We start from the raw sequence: 13967 nt of genomic DNA, 5'->3' as shown, positions 1-13967 counted from the left end.
CAAAGGTAGGCACCAGATACGTAGGCCAGGGATTTACAGGCCTACATTTACGGTGCCTTTCTTCAACATAGAATCACGCTTAGTGGTGCCAAACATCAAATCCCGTCCATAACACGCCTCTTGCACCGGTAAGCATCTGCGCCAACTTATTATTTTTTTTCTTAATTAGTTTTTCATTGGTTTTTAATGGCACGGTCAATTACCACACTGTTAATAGCTAATTAAAATATTTAACTTAGGCACCATTCAGGCGCCTTCCGGCACCTTCCAAACAGCACCATTTTGAGAATCCAGGCCTATGTGGATGCCAGTGAAGCACCACTTAAAAATATAAGTGTACAGAATGGGGTCAAAATTCACAGAAATTCAACCGGACAGAAACAGCTCCTGGTCGGTTAAATTGCCTCTTTGAGGTCACATTCAGCAGAATTTAACCAGTTAGAACCCTACTGAAAACCGACTATATTGTGGATATTCTGGGGCCGATTAAGAGCTCTTATTCAGGACATAACCAGCCAGGCTAAACGCATAAACCGGACCGCATAAAAATCAGTCCCATCTTTATGCAGTAACAAATCGATTAAGTGCTGTATATTGCTCTTAACGGCTATGCATTAGCTGGCTTTGGAAACCCAGAAATTCAGTGCTGATGCCTGGACATGGCCCAGCATTGAATTTCCGGGTTTAATGTCAGTGGCGGTCAGCAAGGCGCCGATTGTCACCGGCTGTCGGGCCCAATACTGTCACTTTTACAGGTAGGTGGGCGCGTATGTGTCTAAGTGGTTGCATAGCAACTAAGTGCTATTCTGCATGGGTGTAGAAATGCAAGGGGGCGTGCACATGGGCGGAGCATGGGAGGGGCTACCACTTACACAAGCAACTTACAGAACAAGTCAGGCCAACATGCAGCACTATATAAACAGCACCGACTGCTTAAATGGAGTTTAAATGCAAATACTCTGTGCGAGATAACTGGTTATCTCTGTGGAATATTCCCAGTTAGTGGCTAAAAGTTTACCATGCGATAACCGCTAATTTTCAGTGCTGACCAGCCAGGTTTAGCAGCCAAATTGCAGTCCTATCTTTGGCTGTTATAAACTTAGCTAGCCCGCACAGAATAATGACTTAGCCGGTTAAAAATAAACTGGATATTCAACACCGGTCACCAGAAACTGTCCAGCATGGAATATCCACAGTCAGCTGGAGTTAGCCTGAGTAAGTTGCATGCACCCTTGCTGCATTTGGGAACCTGAGGTTACACCAGCTCTAAAGCTCAAATATAAGGTGCAACAAAACCAGGTTAAGCTAATCCTATATAATAAAACCCTAAGCGCGCATGCGCACTTAGGGTTTCGTGATCCCTGCGGCCATGTTTTCTGATCCGTGGCCATATTCTATTTTAGAACGTGGCGGCAGGGATCACTCTGGCCACTCCCCTCCTCCCGCCCTCACTCACCAACCGCTGGAGGAAACGCAGGCAAGCTCTCTCCCTGCCTGCTTCCTCAGCAGGGAACACACTGGAGCTTCCCCCCTCCCGCCCTCACTCACCAACCGCCGCCGCTGATCCTCCTCTTCAAAGCAGCTTGCGATCGTGGCCGGCTTTAACAAACTGTGCAGGCCGCTCTCCAACCTCAGTAGAACGTTTCCTCTGATACACGGGATCGCGTCAGAGGGAACGTGCTACCAAGTTGGAGAGCAGCCTGCGAGGTTCTCTAAAGCCGGCCACAATTGCAGGCTGCTTTGAAAAGGAGCAGGCCAGAAGATGCCGGGATGGAGGGAGAGTAACATGGGGAACAATACAGGGGGAGAGGGAAAGGGGGCTGCTTTAGGGGAAGACAGAAGGGGCCATGGAGAGACAGTCAGGGAGAGGGAAAGGGGGCTGCTTTGGGGGGAGGGGTGTGCTGGGGGGCAGACAGCTTTGCTCTGGGGGAATACAGAAGGGGGGCCATGGAGAGACAGTCAGGGAGAAGGAAAGGGGGCTGCTTTGGGGAGAGGGGTGTGCTGGGGACAGACAGCTTTGCTCTGGGGGGGAAGACAGAAGGGGCCATGGAGAGACAGGGAAAGGGAAAGGGGACTGCTTTGGGGGGGAGGGGTGTGCTGGGGACAGACAGCTTTGCTCTGGGGGGAATACAGAAGGGGGGCCACGGAGAGACAGTCAGGGAGAAGGAAAGGGGGCTGCTTTGGGGAGAGGGGTGTGCTGGGGACAGACAGCTTTGCTCTGGGGGGGAAGACAGAAGGGGCCATGGAGAGACAGGGAAAGGGAAAGGGAAAGGGGACTGCTTTGGAGGGGGACAAACAGTTTTGCTGGGGTGTGCTGGGGTGTGCTGGGGTGTGCTGGGGACAAACAGTTTTGCTCTGGGGGGAAGACAGAAGGGGCCATGGAGAGTCAGTCAGGGAAAGGGAAAAGGGGCTGCTTTGGGGGGAGGAATGTGCTGGGGGCAGACAGCTTTGCTCTGGGGGAATACAGAAGGGGGGCCATGGAGAGACAGTCAGGGAGAGGGACAGGGGTGTGTTGGGGGCAGACAGCTTTGCTCGGGGGGGGGGGGGGGAGACAGAAGGACACAGACAGTGGCCAAGGAGAGAGAGAAAGAAACACAGACAGACAGACACATCTATTCTAGCACCCGTTAATGTAACGGGCTTAAAGACTAGTATTCTATATTGCTGTTATAGAATGGGATCTTACTCACTTATCTATTCTATAATGCTGTTATTAAATAGATTTCACCCAAAAGGCTTATATAGATGCATAAAGAGCTCTGTGGAAAACTATGCAACAGCCTGATGAGTACAGATTAATGCCTAGGGCAAGAAGGGACCATTAGTAATTGCACTCCTTTCAAACCAACCCCAGGAAAGTGAAACAAATAGTGTATTATCTGATGGTCTACAGCCCACATCTGCTTCTATCAAAGGGGCACTGTATCATCCTAGTCTTAAATGCCAAACAGACTGATGGATTGGGACTGTCTCTTACAGGTTGTTTACAGTGTGGTCAGTGGCGTGTGGTGAGGGCTTTCAGAGGATTCAGTGGATTCAGTGAATCCCCAGCTCTACAGCCTTGCTTTTTTATTTTTTGTTTATGTTTTGCACGATGCAGTTTGATTTGTTGAGTAGACAGCCTGCTCAACCAGTTAGACTGCATCAAACAAAAAGTAAACAAAAAAAAGAGGCAGGGCTCTTGGGCTGGGGATTCTCCGAACCCCCCTGAAGGCCCTGATAGTACTGATCTGAATTTGATTAGCTGAGCAGCATCAGCCTGTTATCTGCTCAACCAATAAAATTCAGAGCAGTGCTCTCAGGGCCTTTAAGGGGTGGGGCGAATCCCTGAAGGCCCTGACCACATCCCACTGAGTGCTTTGTACGTCTAGTAGCACTATACAAATAAGCAGGAGTAGTATTAGGTAGACCTCGTTACTAACAATATGCGGGAGTGTGCGGTGCACTGTTTAGAGCTACAGCCTCAGCACCCTGAGGTAGTGGGTTCAAATCCCACACTGCTCCTTGTGACCCTGGGCAAGTCACTTTATTCCCTATTGCCCCAGGTACATTAGGTAAAATGTGAGCCCACCGGGACAGATAGGGAAAAATACTTGAGTACCTGAATGTAAACCTCTTAGGCTATAAGTGGTATATGAATGCTAAAATAATATGTTTTGGCAGCCATAGTACATGTTAGGAACCGAATCTGTAATTTGCTGACATAATTACATTACATTACATTAGTGATTTCTATTCCGCCATTACCTTGCGGTTCAAGGCGGATTACATCCAAACTAAAACAAGAATTACATTCAAAATTTGAAGGAAAAGAATAAGCGATGACATAAAATTTTTAAGGTAATAAAACGTTGGGTAAAGAGTTACCAACGGGAAGTAGAAGTCTTTAGGAGATAAGAATAGGGTGAATTATGGGGTTTTAGATAACGTTTGGTAGATAGAAGAATATTAGAGAGTACTAAGGGTAGAGAGAGTGTTGGATGTTGGGTTGGGATTGGTCGTGCTGGATAGGTCTTTTTTTCTTGTCTTCACATATAAATGGAAGATTTTCAAGCTCTTATGTCATTATCCAGGCCCTGGACCATACTGAGAGCTGTGTGAGTGGTGTTGACTCCACAGGGTGCAAGGGAGGCATGAATGCCAAAATCGCTGCCTGTCCCATTATCTCCTTTTCTTGGCCACACTGCAGGCATGGGTACTAGGTGGGCATGGCCCTGCCCAGCCTCCTTCCATATCCAGCGATACGCTCCTCTCTCCTATTGAGAACTCTTGACCTTCAGTGATGGATACAGCAACGAGACTTTCCTCCACCTAACATCCTACAACAATCTCTGCTTGCCCAGATACTGTTTTCTAAGATAGAGGCTGTTCCTACTTTACAGAACGGACCCGAAACTCCAGATCCATCTTTATTAGGGTTACCAGATGTCCGGATTTCGCCGGACATGTCCTTATCAGGGGTCCGGACGGCTTTTCAAAACCCGGCACCTTGTTTAGGCTTTGAAAAGCTTCCCCTGAAATTGTGTCTGGCGACACGATAACATCACACGCACGCGTGATTGACGTTAATCACATCGCATCCGCGCTTGCGCAGATGCCCTCCTGCCCGACCAGAGCAAGCGGCGGAGACAGGGCTAGGGCGGGATTAGGAGCAGGACTGGGCGTAACGGGGATGGGCGGGCCTGGGGAGGTCCGGATTTTTACAAATGTAGAATCTGGCAACCCTAATCTTTATTAGACCTGAGAAGGTTTGCCTTTGTTCTCTGACCTTGCCTGGTAACCCCGGGTATAAGACTGAAGGACGACAATCTTCTGACGGAAGACCTGAAAATTCCTGCGATCAACGAAGCCTCGGAAGTTCCTCTGCAGGGTAACGACAGCCCTGTCCTGCACCTGGTTCCAGTGATGCTCCAGGAGACATCGAGCCTTTTCCTTTAAGAAGACCTGGGTATACATTGCAATTTCAGAATTAGCAAAACCTGGAAATTATGGATTGCGTGCCAGTCGTATCCTGTGTGAGGATTAGCAATGATGCCCTTCATAACTGGAAAAGGTCCCCTTGGTAGGGTTACCAGACGTCCTGCACTTTGTCCGGGTTTTGGAAAGCTTCCAGCGCGAGACCACATCGGGAGGACATCCGCGTAGGTGTCTATGCAACATGGTGATGTCACGCCCATGCACACATGCGTGTAATGTCGTCGTGTAACACCTCCGCATGCCCAGATGCCTTCCCGATGTGGCTCCGGGCACGAGAACAGGTTGAAGGGTGGGGCTTGGGGTGAGGTTGGGAAGGAACGGGGCATGACTTGGGCTTAACAGGGCGGGGCTGGGTAGAACTGGGCAGGCCTTGGGGGCGGGGCTATGGGTCCAGTTTTTACAATAGTGAAATCTGGCAACCCTACCCCTTGGAGCACTGTGGCTCCTAGTGCCTCTTCAAAGCTTCCACTATGTCTATGAAATGACAGTGCTCTGTTTTCTATCACACGGGTTGCATACATCTAAAGCCAGCCTTGAAGATACGCATAGCAAATCCCTGCTGCAGCAAAATGCATGGGAAGAGCAGTTTGTAGAACACCTTCCTGTGTATGCATCAGAGGAGGAAAGTCCCCCACTCCCCATGACATGTGAGAGTACCTCTTGGAATGAATTACTAGAATAAGAGTCAGATTCTCAAAGCTACGGCAACCTGGTAAAAAATACTGAGTTGGGAGCAATTATTTTATCAGGTGATGCTCAGCACAATAGCGTGCAAATTGTATGCATAATATTTGTGCAGAGTAGCCCTAGTAAAAAGGGGAGAAACTTTGCCTGGTGCCTGCTCAGAAAAGCAAATCGGTATGCACAGCTGTTCCCCCTTGTACCTTGTCCACTGTCAACTCTTCTACCCTGCCCACAATCAGCTGAGCTGGAACTGGAGCCACGATCAACTGAGCCGGCACCAGAGCCACAATCAGCTGAGCCAGCACCAGAGCCACAATCAACTGATCTGGCACCGGAGCCACAGTCAATTCAGCCGGCACGAGAGCCACAATCAGCTGAACCGGCACCGGAGCCACAGTCAATTCAGCCGGCACGAGAGCCACAATCAGCTGCGCCAGAACCAGAGCCACAATCAACTCAGCCGGCACTCAAGCCAAGATCAGCTGAGCCGGCACCGGAGCCACGATCAACTGGGCCGGCACCAGAGCCACAATCAATTCAGCCGGCACCAGAGCCACAATCAGCTGAGCCGGCACCGGAGCCACAATCAGCTGAGCCGGCACCGGAGCCACGATCAACTGGGCCGGCACCAGAGCCACAATCAGCTGAGTTGGCACAACACATGCACAACAGCTACTAGCAGCTCCAGACCGGAAAATTTTGCCCCATACTAATGAGCTCCTTGTAATGCATTTGATTAGGGCTCTCAGTGGTTGCTACCAGGATTGATAAAAGCCCCTACCCCCGCCCCAAGAACTCTTTTCAGCATCAGAGGCTGAGTTTCTGTGCCAGGAAGACTGACTTTAACGTGTCCTACTGGCGTGGAAAACTTTTGTGCATCGGGGCCCACATAAAGAGGGTCTGCAGGAAAACAGTAAATAGAGCTTCAGGAACAATGGCCACAGAAGGCCTCAAGGAAAAAAGTTTGATGAGCATCAGCTTAGTTCTTCAATAAACAGACAATGTAATATCTAATCAAACAGAACGCAACAAGCAGGTCTCAGATGCACTGTTAGATGGTACAAGAGGAAAACAGAAGCCAACTACCTACACCATATGGGAAACAAGTCACCTCTCACTGTCCAGGGCTCCAGAATTTTCTCCTATCCTCCCCTACCCACCTAAAAAAATAAAGGACAGAGAAGACCAGAGGTGCCTAAAACTTGCTTCAGTGACAAGAAAAGAGTCTTATGAGCTAGGCTCCTTGTTTCCTCAAAAACAGAAACTGGTAGGTTTTGAGCAAAGTCTTTAAGGAGTCACACCTTGGTTAATCCGATCTGATAGAGCTCTGAACAGACGCCAACAACTCTGGAAAGTATAGCCACACAGAGATCTCTTTCCTGAGTACCACTCTCCTCTCTGCCCACAAGGCATCTGTACCTGCAATGCACAAAAATGCAGGTCAAGCAGTAAAACTAGCATATGACCTAGAAACTCTTATTTTGATGACTAGCGCTAACAATTATTTGGATTTCCGTGGTGGAAAGTTACTAAACATGTCTCTGGTGTTCACATGGACAAGATACATGTCATCTGCATAGCATAAAATATAAAACTATTGAAAACCATTTGCACAATATCCAACTTGTTAATTAGATTTACTACTTAAGTAATTGGATTTAATAGTATGACTGTTGACTTTTAATCACATTACATTAATTAACTTCTAATGGGGACAAGCCTCAGACTTAGGAGAACTTGTTTCCCACAATGGGATTACTTAAAGAGAGAAACACATTATTCCAGGACAAGCAGGCAGGTATTCTCACTAATGGGTGACGTGATCCTATATAGGGCACATGCTCAGATGAGGCTCCCAAAAGCCTCACCTGAGCTCTGGGAGAGCAAGTCCGAATTGGGAACGTAGATGACGTCACCAAAAGTGTGGCTGACTTATCCTGCTGTCCACAGAGAACTCCCGTTACAGGTAAGTAACTTTGCTTTACTGTCTTATCTCCTTATAACATCACCGGCTATTACCCCACCTCCCTACCAATATAGATAAATTAACTATTTTATTCTAATTCTCTATTTTTTTAAAAATACATTACATTAATTTTTATAAATAAAAAATTCTAAATACAATGTCTCCTCTTTTATTAATTTGAATTCTTAAAAACTTATTAAATTTAAACTACAAAAACTTTTGGTATGGGATATATATTACTTGAAATAGATCAGCATGCCATTTTTGAAACTCAGGACCAACTCATATCCAACCATATATATTACCTAATCAAATTCAATCAAGATTATCTCATCTCAAATTCTTATTCAATTTCACTGCAATTCATTTCCTCTTATTGTTAATTATAGTTCATCCCATTATTTTCATCAATTCATGTATCTTACATATTTCACTAATTACCACAAAATTTTAACAATGTTACTAATACTTAAAGTGCATAATATAAAGTGCTCAGTGAAAGTGCCTCAGTATTATAAATACAATAAATACACTAAAAAAATGCTCTGAGACAATCTTGAATTCACTAAATCAATGACTTTCCTATCAAAGTTTTAAACATTTCTTCAATCGCTCATTTGAAAAAAGTTCATTAGCAAAAATTGAGTTTGTTTAGAAAATAGTTCAAATGACAAGAAGGAAGTTTATTTGCAAAAATAAAGTTCATTTAAAAATTCATATAAAGAGAGGGAAATTCATTGTAGCTTATAACATCAATGACATTCCTATCAGTGTTTTAAACGTTTCTTCAATCATTCACTTGAAAAAGTTCATTAGGAAAAAATGAGTTCATTTGAAAAATAGTTCATATGAAAAAAGGAAGGTTCATTTATGGAAGCCCGAGACCTCGTGTCAAAGGGCAGAAGGTAACACGGGGCTGGTGTGCCTCCGTGTCTTTCGCAGGGGGGGGGGCGGTCGGGGGGCGGAAAAATTGTGTTCAGTGGCTGATTGGCCTTCAGAAAGGCAGAGAGCCATATTTAAATTGATTGGCTGGGGAGGGTCACGCGCGCCGAGACGAGGGGATAAAGGGGAGTAGGCAGTGGAGGACTCAACCGTTTTGGGTCCTCCAGGGTGTTTTTTCCCTCCCACCCTCCCTTTGTTTTATGGTCCTCGGGAGTAGCTCGGGGCGGATCTCCCGAGCTACTCGGTCATTGGGGCTCATCGGGTGATGAGCGGTGGGCCGGCGGGGTGCCGTGCCTGGTGGGTCAGGTGACCCGGATAATGGGGCATGAGGGACATGCCACCCCTCTGACCCTTGTTGAAGTGGCAGGGTCGAGGGCACTGAATGTTTGTTTTGGTAGCTCGGGAGGAGCTTTTGGAGTTATGTTAATTAAAGCTGATATGGAAATTATAATATGTTAATTTTATTGTTAATAAACTGAGCTGCGGCTAATTACCAAAATAGAGTTGGCGTGTTGTTTTTTTAGGTAGGATGAGTATTGGTGGGGATCTAGGGAATGGGTCACAGGGAACAAGGAGCCCATCCAGATCCCGTTGTTAACAAAAATGGAATTCATTTAAAAATAATTCATATGAAAAAAAGGAAATTCATTGTAGCTTATGACTTCTGACTTTCCATTTAATATAATAAACTAGTGTAGTCTTTTACAAATACTTAGCTCTTTAACTCGAGTAGCCCATTGTCAAATCAGCATCGTTGCTTCTAACCTATATCCGACCAGGCCTTAGTTTCGTGGGGTAAACTCGGCACCCCCGCTGCTTCAGGGAAATGGCTGAGCAACGCTTAGTCTCTCTTCTTCACCACATTGGACCCGAGCATAGCATAGACATAAAGGGGGTACACTTCCCCCTCCGTATTCGCAAATTTCGTATCTACGGATATGGTTATTCGTGATTTTTGACCAAAAAATAAATTTTAATTTTTCAGGCTTTTTTAAGCCCTGTAAGCTCCCCACCTTAAGCCTTACCTGGTGGTCTAGCGGGTTTTCAGGCAGGAGCGATCTTCCTATGCTCCTGCTCCGTGCAGATCGCTCACAGGAATTGGCTCGAGAGACTACGGGAGCTCAAGGCAGCCATTTCCTGTGAGCGATCTGCATGGGGCAAGAGCGTGGGAAGATCGCTCCTGCCTGAAAACCTGCTAGACCACCAGGTACGGCTTAAAGAGGGGGGGGGGGGGCTTACAGGGCTATAAATAGCCAGGGGAGGCCGAGGATAAGGGCAGAACTGGCCTGAATATTATTTGCGGTTTTTCCATATTTGTAAGCCGGCTCTGCCCCTAACCCCCACGAATATGGAGGGGGAAGTGTAATCTTATAAAGCATTTTTTCGTGTTTAAAGCACTCGGACTTGTTTAGCTACATACACACATATAGGCATATGCATCAACATGATATTGTGTAAACCTTCCTGGAAGCGTTGTGAGGTAGATGCTTATTTTATAAAAAGCATGTAGACTTTTCCCTGTATGCATGTCAGAAAATTCTAGAAATGAAAGCATGCGCTTACTTCTTTTGAAATATTACCCCAGGGAACATATACACTTAAATGTACATATTGTAATATAACAAATTTGAGGAGACTTTTCAAAACCTGGACAAAGTGTCGGGTTTTGAAAAGCCATCTGGACCCCCCGGACATGTCCTCAAAAGGACGATATGTCCGGGGAAATCCAGACCTCTGGTAACCCTATGTCTGCGCAGCATCAGGAATCCAGTCAACCAGAAAGGCCCAATGAAGTTTGTGAGACTGTCGCAAAAAGTATAAAGATAAGACTAATAGGAAAAAAAATCTCCACATTCTACCTGCTTATAAAGTGCCGCATTGGAATTCTCACCGGATATCCCTTCTTCCTGATGTGGATAGCCTCCTGTATCCCAGAATGCCTCAACTGGCAGGTGACATATTCTACATCAAAGATACCTGGCAGCTATAGGAGAAAGATGGCAGAAGACAGAGGGACAGCATATTGGTCAACCCATGAGGACCTGTTGAAACTTTCTTGAGAAAGTGGCGAAGGTGCCTTAGTAACCAGTGTTGACAAGAGAAAACTATCTGTATCTTGCTTAGAAGTTGGATTAGTGACAGAATCAAATTTTAATAAAGGCTTGAAAACTTGAAACTTGTACTGAAGCTGGGAGCATGGCTGCATTGTTTTGTGCAAGAAGACAAATCCAGAAGGGGGACAATGACTAAGATTTTTCCCTGGGTTATAAAATGTTGTAGTAATGTTTAGATGACTCCAGTCATGGTGGGCATTATAGGGAAGGCCTAAAGAGAGTCTCCAGGCCCAGAAGGGATCCCAGACAGAAAGGGAAAAGCTATATGCTTAAAGTGACCATATGTCCTGTTTTGAACGGGATCCCATTTTTAAGTAGCCCATCCCGTTGTCCCCAATCACAACTTTGGGACGCCAAAATGTCCCGTTTTCGGAAAGAGAGCAACCCACTGTAACAATTTCAAAAAAAAGGCGCTGTGCTTGGGGACAAAAGGATGCGACTTTACAAGCGGTGGCCCCACAAGCCTTACCCCCCCACCCCCAACACCAATTCTGATGTCAGAGAGGAAGTTCTGGGGCAGCCAATCACTGCCTGGCTGGTCTGGAACTTCCTCTCCGACGTCAGAATTGACATCATGGTGGGGGGAGGCTTGTGGGGCCGCCACTTGTAAAATCGCTGCATGCACCTGGCCTGTTGTTGCATCGGTGTCAGGGAAGCAGGAAGAAATTGGTGGCAGTTGCTTGGAGAAATCGGCGGCAGTGGGGGAGGGCAGGGAGAGAGAAAGAAAGAAAGGGGGGCAGGGAGAGAGAGAGAGAGAGAGAGAAAAGGAAGGGGAGGGGGTCAGGGAGAGAGAAAGAAAGAAGGACCGATATATACAATGTTATTACCTAAAAATTATTAGATGTCCCATTCTGAGAAAAAAATTAAATGGTTGCATTACATATGCTACGTGTTTTGGAATGTGCAGTAATCTTATGTTATGAAGAGTATAACCTGGTGTGGATTAGAGATTAGAACTAGGAAGGCAACACCCTCTGAAAAGAGTTTGACAAAAGAAAGAGAAGAGTTGCATGGAAGAAGGAGATTAAAGGGTCAGGGCCTAGAGAGGGGAGAGAACCTTGGCTATGAGTTGGGGGGAGGGATGAGAGGTGCAGAGAGCTGCAAGGAGTTGGATGTGAGCAAAGCTATTTCTTGCGACCCTTTGTAAATCTTGGGTTAAACATTTTGGATACATTGGTGCTCTGCTTTAAATAGGTTGCCGACCCCTGACCTAGGTCACGATAGGCAAGCACAATCCTCAAGAGCCAAAACCCATTTGGGTTTTCAAGATGACCACAATGAATGCATGAGATCTATTGCATATAACAGAAGCAGTCCATGCAAATCAATCTCATGCATATTCATTGTGGAAATCTTGAAAACCTGAATGAGTGTGGCCTTCAAGGACCATGGTGGACTACCCTTGCCCTAGATCAGGGGTGTCAAAGTCCCTCCTCGAGGGCCGCAATCCAATCGGGTTTTCAGGATTTCCTCAATGAATATGCATGAGATCTATTTGCATGTACTGCGTTCATTGTATGCTAATAGATCTCATGCATATTCATTGGGGAAATCCTGAAAACCCGACTGGATTGCGGCCCTTGAGGAGGGACTTTGATACACCTGACCTAGGTCCAATAACTTAGATTGTGAGCTTACTGGGGACAGAGAAAAGTACCTGTATATAATATGTAAACTTCTTTGTTATGCCAGAGAAAAGTGGTATATCAAAAGCATAAGAACAACCTTACTGGATGAAACCAATGGTCCATCTAGCTCAGTATCCCGTCTTCAAAGAAGCCACTCCAAGTCACAAGTACCTGGTAAAAACCCAACTAGTAGCAGCATTCCATGCCACCAATCCAGGGCAAGCAGTGCCTTCTCCCATGTCTGTCTCAACAACAGTTTATGGACTTTTCCTCCAGGAACTTGTTCAAACCCTTTTTAAAACAAGCTACATTAACCGCCTCTGGCAACACATTCCATACATTACTCTTACTCCTCACTTCCCTTTCCTTCCTCAATTAATCAGGTGGTCTTAGTACCTTCTTTGAGTTGGGTTTGATGCATCGGACAAAGGAGGTATGACTTCTGCAGAAAGGAAAAAAAAATATTCAAAAGATAACAGTTATGTTAGGAAAGATGAGGAAACATCTAGCTGACTTCTAGCCTCACACTGCAAATTTATGAATTTAACTAATACCTCATTGTTAGGGGAATGCTGTCTTTGAATTTACGCATCTGTATCTGAAAATCATTGGTGAAATGATGGGCGATCACTATGCCCTCACCTTGCCAGCCTGGATGTGAGATCCTGCAGGGACTTTTGGAACTGGGAAGCCAAAGTCGATGCCTGTTGACGCTGTCCTTTGACCCTTGAACCCAAAGCTTGCTGCCCGATGCAACGTTCCTTTGCCTTGTGGAAAAGACTGGCCACCATCTAAGGGAATAATCTTTTATTTATTTATTTAAATTTATTTACCAGCTTTTTGAAGAAATTGACACAAGGCGGTGTACAACAAGATTAAATCATTAATTGCAGCTTGAGGAGCCTCCCCAACACAGATGGGTCAATATTTGAAGATGGCGGTGACCAGCCGCGGCATTTTAAAAAATATGTATATTATACTAACCTAAAGATAAGCTTTTTATTTAAATTTTATGTATTTTTTTTATTAAAAATCTTTAGTAATCTGCCAATCTACAGTAGTTGTCAATAAAACATATTCTGCTGGTAGGGCTTTGGAATCACTGCAAGCTCATGAATTTGGGGGGTGGGGAGAATGGAGGAGAGCACATAAGGCAGGGATCAGGGGTGGGCAACGAGGGACGCAATCCAGTTGGATTTTTAGGAGTTCCTCAATGAATATGCATGAGATCCACTTGCATACAATGGGAGGCAGTGCATGCAAATAGATATCATGCATATTCACTGAGGAAATCCTGGAAATCCAATTGGAGTGTGGCTCTCGTTGCCCACCCCTGGCAGGAGCAGTGAACGGGTTTCGGGGGGGAAGATTTTGTGCCACCACACTTTGTGTTAAGGTCACCTCAAAATCTGAAGTCAGGCTACACAGTTGACCCAGACACAGTGGACTGGGGAGAGAGAGTATGTGAGAGAAAAGGAGAGAGGATGAGAAAAAGGAAGAGGAAGCAATGAAGGACAGGAAGGAAAATGCTTTAACAAGATTTGAAATCTAAGTTTTCCATTAAATGTCTGCAGGTCTAACTAGCAAGCTATAAATTCCATTCTAACGTTGCATAGCCAAACAGGACTTTTAGCACTCGATGTGGCCCACGAGTAG

The 13967-nt window shown here is 45.7% G+C and overlaps 1 protein-coding gene across 1 annotated transcript in view; it reads right to left on the bottom strand.

The window, feature by feature from the left end:
- Nucleotides 1-13967, bottom strand: part of MYO15B (myosin XVB) — a 117113-nt gene that overhangs the window by 55545 nt on the left and 47601 nt on the right. Inside the window, exons 19-23 of the mRNA XM_033960997.1 lie at nucleotides 12954-13102; nucleotides 12708-12753; nucleotides 10429-10553; nucleotides 6963-7080; nucleotides 4769-4944 (exon numbers count right to left, since the gene is read on the bottom strand). Coding sequence (XP_033816888.1) covers nucleotides 4769-4944; nucleotides 6963-7080; nucleotides 10429-10553; nucleotides 12708-12753; nucleotides 12954-13102 — 614 coding nt within the window. The remainder of the gene's footprint in view (nucleotides 1-4768; nucleotides 4945-6962; nucleotides 7081-10428; nucleotides 10554-12707; nucleotides 12754-12953; nucleotides 13103-13967) is intronic.

The sequence above is a fragment of the Geotrypetes seraphini genome, chromosome 10, assembly GCF_902459505.1.
Source record: "Geotrypetes seraphini chromosome 10, aGeoSer1.1, whole genome shotgun sequence".
NCBI lineage: Eukaryota > Metazoa > Chordata > Amphibia > Gymnophiona > Dermophiidae > Geotrypetes > Geotrypetes seraphini.
The sequence above is the reverse complement of the archived record's forward strand: the minus strand, read 5'-3'. Positions and strand labels throughout refer to the sequence as shown.